This window comes from Parasteatoda tepidariorum, chromosome 1 (assembly GCF_982258835.1).
Source record: "Parasteatoda tepidariorum strain Cologne lab strain chromosome 1, Ptep-v5.0, whole genome shotgun sequence".
Lineage (NCBI taxonomy): Eukaryota > Metazoa > Arthropoda > Arachnida > Araneae > Theridiidae > Parasteatoda > Parasteatoda tepidariorum.
The window spans coordinates 45,779,384-45,792,383 of NC_141755.1; the positions used below are offsets into that span (position 1 = coordinate 45,779,384).

Below are 13,000 nucleotides of genomic sequence, written 5' to 3' on the forward strand. Positions count from 1 at the left end.
TTGTCTGACGATTGAAGGGAGGGATTTTATAGCGGTTGTAAGCTTTAGGCAATTTTCTTGTTATATATCTATAATGAAGTTAAAAATTTAAATACTTCCATAAAGTTCGGTTCTTCATTACTGAAGTATAGCAAATAGGGGTCCCAAAAGAAGATTTTGCCCCTGGCCCCAATCAAGCTAAGTCGGACCCTGTGTATATGGGTCGCAGAATTATTAGAATTTATCTTAATTTCATTCTTCTCATACCAAATCCTGATGCAGTTTTAAATTTAAATGAGCCGGATATCATCTATCTGACCAGTGAAATGCCAATTGTACATTGTGAAGTTACAAGCAGGTGCGTTTCAAGATACTTTCACATTACAGAATTTTTATAGGATTAACTTCGGTATGTATATATAAGCGATCGCAACTCTCGAATAATCCATCTGGGAGGAAAACCGATTCCATGCCTTTGGCCTTTCCCTCTCCTCCACGTTTCACTTTTGATAGAAATGTCCTACGATATTTTTCCTTTTCTTAATATTTTTCCTATTTAATTGTTAAAAATATTTTTTTTTAAATGTCCATGACGCTTTCTTCTAGAACTATGTTTAATGCAGTTTTCAGTTCCATATAGTTTCCTAACTTAAAAATTTTAATCTATTTGAAAATCAAGACAGAAACTAACATCTTTCTTCTATGACTCTCCACACGATAATGGTGAAAGCAAGCGAATTGTTGCATGGGTAGAGAGTTCTGCTCTACGCCATTTGTAGCCCATTTCGATCGCCAATTGAATTATCATGGACCTAGAGAACTTGGAGGACATTTGGACTCTGATGGATTGAAAAAATAATAAATAACTGACATCAATGTGGCTGTCAGTTTTTTTGAGGAATTGATCAAGACAATTGTCTTGTATTAATGGCCAAGAGTAAGTGCGTCGCTCCTATTACTGTTGAATAAAATATAGATCTTGAATGGTGAAATATATTCTCCATTGAAAACTTCAATAATCAATTCCTCTTTTTATCTCAATTCGCAATCGCAACGAACTATAGGGGGCGTTGTTGTATGAGACTAATACCTGCAATTTCTGTATGAATAGTCATTCAGTTGCTGTGGAAACATCTTTATTGTATAGCGAGTAGCATTGTAACGTTCCTTCTTTATTATAGCTTATAAAATTTAAAAAAGAAAATTGTTTGACATTCTTTCTTATGCAAGCGAAAACAAAATGGTATCTCTTTTTTTAGAGAAGGAACATCCAAAACACATCAGAAAAATATTAGTAAATAAACAGAAAAAAAATGTATCTTCCTATTAGAGTTAAAAACCTAATGCCTGAGAAATAGTTTTACTAAATTTAATGATGTAACATGAAAGGCCTATTAAATTTTACATTCCATAGTCCTAAGAACCATATTACTTAAACATTAAAATAAGCAAAAGTACACAAGCCTATTATTTTAGATAATTTAATTCTGCGAAAAACGTTTTTTGACAAAAATTTTTATCTTAAAATTTTAAGTTTCAGTAAAAATCATTATTTAGAAACTAAAAAAACGTGAAATAAAGAATGCTTACGAAACAAAAAAAAACGATTCAAAATTCTTCGCATTAAAATAAAAATCTTTCATGCTTCTTTTTGATTTTATTCATAATCGGACGCAGAAAACCATTCTATAGAAAATTACCTTCAAATAAGAAAATAAATTATTTACAAGTAAAACTTTTTATCATAAAAATTGTAACACTTACCTGCTTTGCTGAATTCTAGTTGAAATTTATCATTCAAAATTAAAAAATACTTACCAAGAAAACGATAAAAATTTATTAATAATCAACATGAATGATACTATTTCAAGTTAATTCAGATGATTCTTTATTGGCGATTGCAACGTTCGAATAAGAAATCTGGGGGGAGACCGGTTTCATGCCTTTGGCCCTTCTCCCTTCCCTCTCCTCCTCTTTTCTATAGGAATGTACTACGATATTTTTACTTTTCTTAATATTTTTCCTTTTTATTTAATTAAAATGTTTTTTAAAATTTCCGTGATGCTTTTCTTTAGAACTATTTTTATTGTAATTTTCAGTTCCATATAGTTTTCCAACTAAAAAGATTTTAATCTATGGATGGTGTTTTCAATAGAAATGTAAACAATAACAATCTCGAGCTCGGCACCTACTTTAGTTCCGGTTAAAAAGTTTGCAGCTGCTTACTACATGTAGTTCTGATAGGCGATGTTTTCAAACGGATAATTTTGTTTTCAATAAAAGAAATAAATTAGATAATTTCTGAGCTGAAATCTGCCATATTTAATAAGATATGAATGTTAATATGTAATTTTGGGGAGTTTGAAGTGAAAATTTGTTTTAGTTTTTTAGAGATATATTGTTAAAAAAGGTGACATGGTTGCTAGATTTTGAATAACTCGCTTTTTCGGCAGTCTTGATATGGCCTCTTTCCATAAGTTTATTATTGTTTGTTCTTGTTGCAAGTTGTGCACCATCTTACGTTAGAGTTAACACTTTTAGCATTGTAAACACAAGTAATAAGTAATCAAATACATTGTTTGCAAGAATCTCAAAACGCAATGATGCCAAATGGCCTTAAAATACAACGGAAACAGTAACCCGGAAATTTAGGTGGTACCGAGCTTGCAGCGTTCCCTAGTGTAGAAAACACCATCCATATGAAAATCAAGAGGGAGACTAACGTACTTCCTTCCTCTATGACTCTCCACACGAGAATGAGGAAAGCATGCGAAGTGTTGCCATAGAGAGTTCTGCTCTACGCCACCTGCAGCCCATTTCGATCGCAAATTGTTGTTTTCCGAATTATATAGATTCAGAAATATATACTATTCTCTGCACGTTCTGAAATCATATTTATTCATTGCAATAAGCTAAGCAATTCTGACTTCGCTTTAATTTGACAAAAAAAAAGAAAGAAAAAAAATGGAAAAAGAATGGAAGACAAAAAAACAAAAAACAAAAAAAAGAATTTTACCGTAATACACACATCTGCAACAGTATGGAGGTTATCTGTTGCAAGTTTGTTAATAATAGAAGGGTAAAAATTATTGAAAAATTTCTTCAAATGTTGGGTGCGTTCTGTTTTTGAAAGATTTATCAATGTACTGGGACGCTTTTTCAAGATCTTCTGCCGTTTCCTTCGGGAAATTTTGCTTCGTATTTGCTACTAATAAAATGGCGTCTAACTTTACCAATGATTATGATAGAGCTAAATGCCTGATATTTTCAGGTTCCCGCTAGAGGGCGTACTCAAGCGTCGTGAATGGTGATCGAGCTGTGTGAATCGTATTTAGTGTTAACAGTTGCTTAAGGCCTCTTTAAATATTTTTTACGCCGCTGGCGCCATCTGTGTTACCTTAACGGTCTATTTAAGTTTTGTAATTCATATAGACAAAAATAGTCAACCGAAAGCGTTCTTAAATTCAATAATTTAATTTTTTCTTTGGCAAGCAGTGACAAAGCATATCTGAAATTCTTTTTATTTACAAGAAGATATTTGGAAATTTTTCCCGTGTAGTATTGTAAGTGATACTTAGGTTAATTTCTTTTTTTGAGAAATAGGATTTCTGTTTATTTAACTTTGTCTCATTTTTAATGCCGTCTACCATTTTATTTCTAACTTTCTTAATGCATTATTAAATTTTCTTAAATTTGATTCATCTTTTTTTGTAATGGTTGAAATAATCGTATATGATTAAATAGTATAGGAGGATTGATCTCGGCAAAAATCTGATTGAAATGTTTTGCTCAAAGTGTAGAATTGAATATTCGTTTTATTTTCATTGTATGTCTTAACTTAACTAGTTTAAAACTAGTTCTTTTTTCTTAATAATAATGATTTTTTTCTCGCTGGTTTTTTTTAATTAATAATTTATTTGATGGCTCAGACTTAGGTACAATTTTGGAAGGATATTTTAACTCTATTGAATTCAGTTCAAGAAAGAAAAAAAATATTTTTTTCTTTGGGTAAGGGGGGATTTTACATTATTGTGCATGCTGTGGACAAGACATATACAATGTTTGATTGCTCGTAATTAAATAAAGCATTGATTTAGGAGACTGGTTTTTTATATTATAAAATCAGGAGACATGCCTTCTTTAATCATACTGAAATGCTTATAAAAAGTTAGTGAAATTGCATTTTGAAGCTTGTCATGTTTGCAACATTGTCATGTCCAAATTAAAAATTTCATAAAAAATATTAAATTAATGTGAAATCATTAATTAATCATTAAATTTTAAAAAAATCATAATGACACAACACAGCAAATAATTGAAAGACACCCAATTTTTAAAAAAAATAAGCCTTTTAACTGCCTTGCTTTATCATAATCATAAAAAACATATGTGTGCTCTTATAAGCAACCCATATTTAAATACTAAAGGCAAAAATAACATTTTTTCAGTCATCAATTATGCAAATACAATAGAATTCTTAAAATATGTTTAATTACAAATATTATATGTTGCAATGGCAAAAAAAATTTTTTTTCACTGTCATAACTGCAGCTTTTTATATTATTTTTTTCACATTTTATACAATTTAAATAATTTGCATCAGTATTTTAAAAAAACTAGTTTGATATGTGGTTCATTAAATTTTAGGAAAAAAAAGTTTTTAAGCATGCCAGGCTACAAATAGAGTGGAATCATCTTAAATAGTTCCTGTAAATTACGGCTGAAATACATTACTGATTTTCACTTCATTTATAGACTGTGTGCTGTGATCGCCAAAAAGTATATTGTTTCTGTGTTGAAAAAACTATCACTAAGAAAAGAAAAATAATTTAGATGAATAAAATTATCATTCAATAATTTTTAAAGATATAGCTTTAGTGCTTCATACATCAGTCAATATTTCTCATATTAAAAGAAAAGCTCATTGTAAACTTCAAAAAATAAATAAAGAGAGAGATAAATAATACAATTAACCTTACTTTTGACTTTTTGCTCTACTCAATTTGTACACAGATGTTTTGTTTTTTTTATTTAATTTTTTTTTACCTTTTAGACGTCCTCATACCTGCTTGAGCATGCTTTGTTATTGTTTGCTAATTTTATAACTATTCATACATATATTCACAGATTTAAAACAATACTTATAGTCTTTTGTAATAAATTTTGATTCATATTGATTCATCATTGATGAATTTTAATTCATAATTAAAGACTGATTCTTTTATTATTATTTTTTTTTAAGCTGCAAAATGGATTTGCCTTCCCTTAAGCCTAAACCACAAGTAGCTGATAAGGTGGAAATTGCAGAGACAAGCTCTTATGGAACTTATGAAACACTGACAAATGGGTGAGACATTTTGTATGCTTATATTTTAAATTTCACTGCAGATTTATTTATTTTTCAATAATTTTCCATGAATTTTGCATAATTTTTTTATTTATTATGGAGTTTTGTTTCTCCCACATTAAATTTCAATCAGTTGTAATGACCACAGTATTGAAATCCACTAAATGGTGTATGAAATGAATCTCTAAATTTCTAAGTTCATTATTAGATAAAAAAATGTGTGGACAATTTTATCCTATATTAATTTAGTTATCTATTGTAATATAATTGTTTTTATCAACTATTCCTAATTATATAGTTCTAAGTGTATCTTGTATCATGTGTAATGAAAGTATGCAACATTATTCATATTTTGTGAGTTTCGCAGGGCGTTGAGCTTTTATATTTTATGTCAATATTTAATATCACATTTAAGCCCAGACTTTTTCCCCAATAGATCAGCTTTAAGCTCCTAATTCATTTTTTATTTTTCTATTAGAACAAGTGTACTCTTTCGTGGATTAAGCAGGTTTTTTCTCCTTCAGGATTTCCCACACTGCCCCTATAATATCTACACCACTAATTCCTAGAATTAGTGGGTAAACCATACGCCAAAATAAGATCGAAAAATTACTTTAATTTAGAAGCTAAAAGATAGATTTGTTTTTGGATATTCTAAGCTGGTTTTGGAGAGCAATATTTTTCTGTCCTACAATGTCTTATTATAACCAAACTCTGAAAATATGGTATAAAGCAATTACTTCATTATACAACCATTGTACAATGCACAAAACTAAAACCCTAAGTAACTTTAAATCAAATGATCAGATCATTACATTAGGATTTAATTTTAATGTTTCGAGGGATGATCTCAAAAGTATACTAATTAAACAGTGCAGAAGATATTTTGTGTTTGAAAATACCAGAAAAATATACTTTCTCTGAATTGATATAGATTCCCAACTGTAGGTAGCCCAATTTGGAAAATATGGTCCTAATAGTTCCGTCAGGAGAGTTGTCCGAAGTTTGGACCTTTAGTGTTAATTTTACTTTTTGCATTTTTTGAAATACCTGGCAAACTTTTTAAGCAAATTGAGAAGAATTTTCACATGATTATAAAATTCATTTATCCAAAGATAATTCCATGCAAGAAATATTTTTTAGTAAGTATTTATTATTTTATTTAATAATAGTAAAAGGTATGCAAATTTTAACACAATTTTAAAGAATGCAATTTTACATGACAAAATACATCATTTGAGCAAAATCAGTCTAATAGTTCCTAAAAAATCTAATTTTTAGATTATGATTTTTTTTGAAATTCTATTGCCCAGTAAATATTCTACTGATTTTGCTTAAATTTTGTCATTTGCCTCGTAAAATTATATTCTTTAGACTGATGTAAAAAAATTAAATCTTAAAATGTGAAGATCTGATTATTAGATCAAAAGTTATTCTGGTTGGTTTTTTATTTTGCTCTTTGAAAATAGCAATTAAATATTAATGCGTGTGTGTTTTTTTTTGTTTGTTTTTAAAAAAAAAAAAATGTAGAACAGATTGATAGATAGGAATACACAGATAGATAGATGAAACATAGATAGGTAGATGAAACATAGATAGATAGAAATGAACTACAAAATTTTTCTTTTGCATAAGTTATGCAATAAAAGATTTTTAAAAAAAAAATTATAAAATAAATAAAATTATTTCCGAATATAAGCCCATCTGCGTACTAGCCAAAGCAATCACTTTTTATTTGGAAATTTTCCCCAAAATTCAAAAGTGGTATTTAAGCTAACGTAAAAAAAAATAAAGTAATAATGTATGCTACTCTTGGAAATTTAAACATGCCCTATCTCTTGTAATAGTAAATCTAGTAATGGTTGTGCTATGAGTAAAAGAAGCCTGGAACTTCCAAATTCGTAATTAGAAAATTAAAAAATAATGGTATTCTTTTTACCTTCAATTTTTATATTCAGTCATTTAATTTAAGTTTTATGTTTTGTATGCATGTTTTGTAATATTTACTGATTATCTCATAGTTGATTAAAAGAGAAGTCATTATTTTTGGGATGGAATTTTTAAGTAAAAAGTTTTGTAAATTATAATTATAAATGAAATTATTACTAAAAAATTTCGAAGTTTCTATCTTTCAAAAACAAAGGTTGAAAACTTAATGCAATATCAACATTATTGATTGTTTTTTGTAGGTTCACCTCTGTCAGAAGTCAACTTTGTGGTCCCAGTGCTTTGGAAGAGTCTGAGCGAAATGTAAGTAATTGAGCAAATTTTTTATTTTATGCTAATTTTCTGTTTAACTCTAATGTACTTTTTAATACTAAAAACTTAAAAATTTTCTGTTTAACTCTAATGTACTTCTTAATACTAAAAACTTAAAAATTCACAACCTATTTGCGTGAATGGCCAATTGCACTACTAACGAAGAGCTGCTTGTGCATTTTGACCACAAATATGGTCATTTTAATGTAAACATTCTAAATTTTCAAATTTGGCCCAAATTACTCAAATTCAAAAATCGCTTATTACAATAAATATTGTATTAAAACTATTTGGTCTTTTAAAACGGTGTGGAATTTTGTAGCAATAACCAATGAAAAAGCGATCAATAAACAACATGGATTTACAATAGAATGAGCTGCCATCAAAAAGTGATGGCTAAAATGTGCAATTCAAAACTTTCATCATTCTTTTTGAAGAAAAATATTTTATTGCCTTCAACATACACTTTTATTCTTGCTGGAAACTTGAACTTCTTGGTCTGAAAGTTTACAATTTTATTTTAGGTTTCCTAGGCATCATTTAAATTAGAAATAGTAAATTGAGGGTTGATTTAAAGACTAATCTACAAAATGTAGGTTTGTTTGCATTGAAATTAGTTTACAGTCTGGAATATTTTATATTTTTAGTACTGTGTTAATGCTGAAAACATGAAAATGGCTGGCCTACGTCGCACTCAAGGGATTCATGCACCTCTTCGTTTGATACATGAGAGAAATGCAGCTAAAAAAGTATGTTTAAATTTTGCTCTTTTCAACACTTTTACTTGATGTTGTGTTTTGATTATATGCTGGCTTATTGGCTCAAATATTCATAAACAATTTTAATAGATAGTTTGAACTTTTTTATGAATTTTCATTTTTTAGTTTTATTCTAATTATGTCATTGCACTAACAAATTTTAATTAGTATAGCTAAGTTTTGTGGTTTCATTAGTGTTTAGTGAGTAATAAAAATAAAGTTAAAACACTTTTTAGTTGATATTTTAAAAAACTTATACTTTTTCAGATTTAAAGACGTTGTTTTATGCACAATTGTTATGAGAATCCTACTACCTTTTAACTGTATAACATGGTTTTCTAAATCTCCCTTTTATTTTAATATTGTAAAGATCTTTTTGAACCTTTTAGTTTATAGGCTATTAAAAAGAAATTATCCTTATATGGCATAAAATAAGCTGGGTAAAAATATATTCATACTGTTTTTCCTTATATATTTTTCTTTAAATAAATGAGTGACTTTTAAGTTGTTCTGTTTAAAAATATTTATCAAACTGCAAAGTAAGTGTCTGTTTAATCAAAGACACTCAATTTATTGCCACTTTAATTTAAAAAAAAAAAAAACCTGTGAATGTATTTTTTATATAATAAAATAAAATAGAAATCCTGGTTATATATAATTTTCTTTTAGATTCAGCGTTTACCATTCTTGCCAAGCTCGAATATAGCCTTAGAAACTTTAGAAGGTCGTGATGAGACTATAGACATGGATGATTTCATATTCAATGGTAAAGTGAAATTAATAACATCTAAAGTTTAAGTCATGCTATCAGTAATTTTAATCTCTGAAGTAACAAAAAAAAAATATTAAGATAATTTGTCATGCTTTTAAAAAAGCTAAAACTTTCTACAACACATTGTTATGTCATTCACTAACAAAAATTTCTGAACTAATATTTGTGTAACACAAAAGCATCAATTATCACTATAATACATTAATAATAATACAAAAATATAATCATTTGAAGGTAATTTAAACAAGCTTATTCACATTTTCATAGGTGTTTCCTAAGAAAATAGAAAAATAACACAACACAAATCAAATTTGATTTTTTTTTTTTTTTTTTTCAAAATAGATCACGATTATTTTTTCAATAATAGTTAACGTTATTTCATAAAATATGTATGGTAAGCTTTTTGTTTTGGATACAGCTCAAATGTGCATTTCTAATGTAAAACAATTAACACAGGCTAAAAGTAAGCAACTGCTGATGTTATTGACTATCATGACTTACCAACAACCAAAGAAGTGAAACATACAGTCTAAAAGTTAAACCGCTGGACCAGATATGATAAAAACTGATCATGCAGAGACCAATGGTCCAGATTTGACAGGTGCCATGCATATTATAATTATATGTAATGTTTGGCTTAAAAAGAAACTACCCTTCGAATGGGATAAGGGTTCTATCAGTTCAATTTCTCAAGAGAAATCCTCCTGAATACTACATTGCTTATCTTCTATAATATACTATATTATAAGCCACTTCTTTTTGTGACAAAAATCGTCCGCAAAATCCAGTGTAGATTCCCAAGAGGAAAATCCACTCATGACCTAATTCATGCATTAAGACAAATACTAGAGAAAAATCAACGAATATGTGTATAATCTTTATGTTGATTTAAAAGCAGCATTCAATTGGAGACGAACACCTATATGAAATAAATCATAAAACACTTACTACTAATTTATACAACACAATCTTGTCAAATAAACTCTTTAAGGATTCATTGCAACATCAAAACACAGGAGTTATCCAAAACCATTTTTACTGATGGAAATCTTCGGCAAGGTTCTGCCTACTGTTTAACATTGTACTTGAAAATTATCAAAAATGCAAAAGTAACAACTGTTAGCTAAAAAAAAAATTATAATAACTACTAATTGCACTTTTTATATCAAATCTACTGAAGTACTGGCCTATGCAGATGATCTTTATATTGTTTGGCAGATGAAAACTGATTGTTATTGATGCATTTGTAGCTCTTCAGACTGAGGCTGAAAAAAACAGTCTAAACATCAGTCAAAAGAAAACAAAACTTATGATACTGACCAATCATAAGGCTGATAATGCACCACTATTGGCAGATGGCCACACTTTTGAGAAAAGCACAGAGTTAAAAGGAACAACTGTCCTTAACAAAAATTGAATAAATGTTGATATTGATACTGTCATATTGGTGCTACTTTGGTTTAGGAAATCACCCAAGATCATGCCTCATTAGCAATTGAGTTAGCATATCCAGAATAAGCTATAAATTTTTAAATGAAAAACACTACACAAAATTTTCGGTTCTGTCCAAGAAAATTACATCTGGCAAATTCTTTACAATCATGAAATTTAAAATATAAGCAATCAGAAATATTAAGTCTTCAAATAAAACTGAATAAAATATCTTGGGCATTTACTTAGATTGGAGAATAAGGGAAAATAAGCTGTCGGATGCATGACTCCAAGCTTCATGTTGAGAGGTACCCTTTAGGTATTCTAGTATTAGTATAACAAGTTTCTTCCTAAGTATATTTCCCCAGTTATGCCATTTCCTTTTTAGATTAAGAGCGCTATAGATTAACTTAGCCGATTTTCAATTGTTTATATTGATTTTTCGGCTTTGATTGGAGTTATAATACAAAATAGTTTTAAATATTATCAATGACAATTAAAGATCAATTTGGGAATAGCAAATAAGAAGGAATCATAGTACATTTTACAAATTAAAATCAAACGAATAAAATTCTTATTACCACCTTTTTAAGAAAGGTGACAAAATTGCTCGAACTAAAATACATAATTTACTAAATAAACTAAAATACATAATTACGAACGAATATAAACTGAAATACATAATTACGAACGAATATAAACTAAAATACATAATTATAATATATTATAATTTATTTGTATACATTAACTCTGTATTTTATCTTTTAGATCCCTTTGAAGGTGTGGAGTCCTTAGCATCACCTTTCATGGTTATGGAAAAACATTTGTTTGGTGCAAAGAAATGAATTTTATGTTAAAAATTTAATTGTGCTTGTAATAAAATGTTCTTTTCTTATTATCTCGTCATTTTTCTATTTTCATTTAGATACTTTAAAATTTATTTTATAGGTAACCATAATCCACGTAATCAAGTAAAATATATACAGTGAAACCTCCATTAAGCGGACATTCATGGGACCAAAAAATTTGTCCGTTTACGAGAAGGATACTTTAATAACGAAATTTAACACCGTAAATTGTTTTTAGAATGTTCTCAAAGATGTAGAAATAATTAAATAATATCTACAAGGATACTGTAAATATCTACAAGAATATTTATTTAAACAATAAGAAAGATAAAAAGGAATATGTAAGGAAGTTTGATATAAATACATAATTCTGGATGTAGCTACAGATAAATTATAATTTTCCTATTAGCAAAGATACTCAAGTTAGACATATGATACCAAATAGGAGCGTACTGTCCTCAGTCCGTTTCAATTATTAGGTTCACATCCCCTTACACCTACTTATCATTTGATAGGGAACATGGTTAATATCTTCTTGGAAAATAAACCTCCCATGATTCACAGAAAAAAAAGTAATGCATACCTGTAAGTCATGAGGACCTATGGAGATGATTATTCACAATTGATCAGCTATCAAGTGTCTGAATAAATGTTTCATTTATATAAACACCTCAAAGATTATACTTCTGTTCTCTTTTTTTTACCCCAGTTGTGTTAAATAGAGTCTTCAAATTGATAAGAAAAATTAAAGAAATTTTCAATGGGGAAGAAGCATTGAGAGAAGTCATTTCAACTTGAGGGGTCTCATAACCTGTGTGGTCCAGATGAAAAGATCAAAAGATGCCGATGTCAGAATTATTTCAGGAGTGCAGTACCATTTTCTCTGCTTTCTTTACAAAGATAAGGCAAGGTGACAGGAGAAAGATTGATTTTTCGGTGGTGAAATAGCTTAACAATATTTTTAGTTACGGATAAGGCAAAAAGTTTTATTTACATGCTTTAAAAAAGGTGAAAAGTTGCATTTTTTTTATCTTGCAATTTATTTAGAAAAAGTAGTGTCCGGTTTGTAGAGATAAACGTTACATGATCAAAATGACTGTCCGCGTCCGGTTACGAGAGTGTCCGCTTTGCGGAGAATGTACGTAATGGTTTATTCATGGAAGATTCCCGGGGAATTAAAAATATGTCCGTATTAAGAGGCATCCGTTTTGCAGGAGGTTTCACTGTATATATATTTTACGACTGCATGTGTTTAATGCCACTCATAAGCACTCTATAATTATATTACAACTAATTTCATTTCCTGTCTCTCACTTCCTCTCCAGACAAATGTGATGTGAGGTTGTTGATTTTTATTTTAAATAAAACTATATTTATTGAACTAGATTTTAGTGATTAGATTAAATCACATGCAACTTGTATATTTTTTGGAGTCATGCAGATGAGACTTGGGAAGCTCCATGTTTTAAAATAAGCTTTTCATTGAATATCTGAGTGGAAATGCCAATGACCTTTTTAGTTCTAAGAGTTAGTGTGAAAGTTTTTCAATTACTTGTATACAATATTTTATCAATACAAGAACTGATTTTGACATAAATTCAAGACT

The 13,000-nt window shown here is 28.7% G+C and overlaps 1 protein-coding gene across 2 annotated transcripts; it reads left to right on the forward strand.

The window, feature by feature from the left end:
- Positions 1 to 3,297: 3,297 nt before the first annotated feature.
- Positions 3,298 to 11,444, forward strand: Pomp (proteasome maturation protein). Of its 2 annotated transcripts, none has more exons than XM_016065925.4 (6): positions 3,298 to 3,542; positions 5,222 to 5,326; positions 7,516 to 7,576; positions 8,233 to 8,334; positions 9,013 to 9,109; positions 11,315 to 11,444. In XM_016065925.4, the coding sequence occupies exons 2-6, from the start codon at positions 5,229 to 5,231 to the stop codon at positions 11,389 to 11,391; spliced, it is 435 nt and encodes a 144-aa protein (XP_015921411.1). In that variant the 5' UTR covers positions 3,298 to 3,542; positions 5,222 to 5,228; the 3' UTR covers positions 11,392 to 11,444. The 2 variants fall into 2 exon arrangements, with proteins under 2 accessions (XP_015921411.1, XP_087018712.1); XM_087162586.1 differs by lacking the exon at positions 3,298 to 3,542 and adding an exon at positions 4,627 to 4,758.
- The last annotated feature ends 1,556 nt before the right edge of the window (positions 11,445 to 13,000 follow it).

Coding starts and splice junctions, on each gene's coding strand:
- Pomp (XM_016065925.4), top strand. CDS start 5,229: ATGGATTTGCCTTCCCTTAAGCCTAAACCACAAGTAGCTGATAAGGTG. Junction 7,577..8,232: donor TGGAAGAGTCTGAGCGAAAT/GTAAGTAATTGA, acceptor TTATATTTTTAG/TACTGTGTTAATGCTGAAAA. Junction 9,110..11,314: donor GGATGATTTCATATTCAATG/GTAAAGTGAAAT, acceptor TTTATCTTTTAG/ATCCCTTTGAAGGTGTGGAG.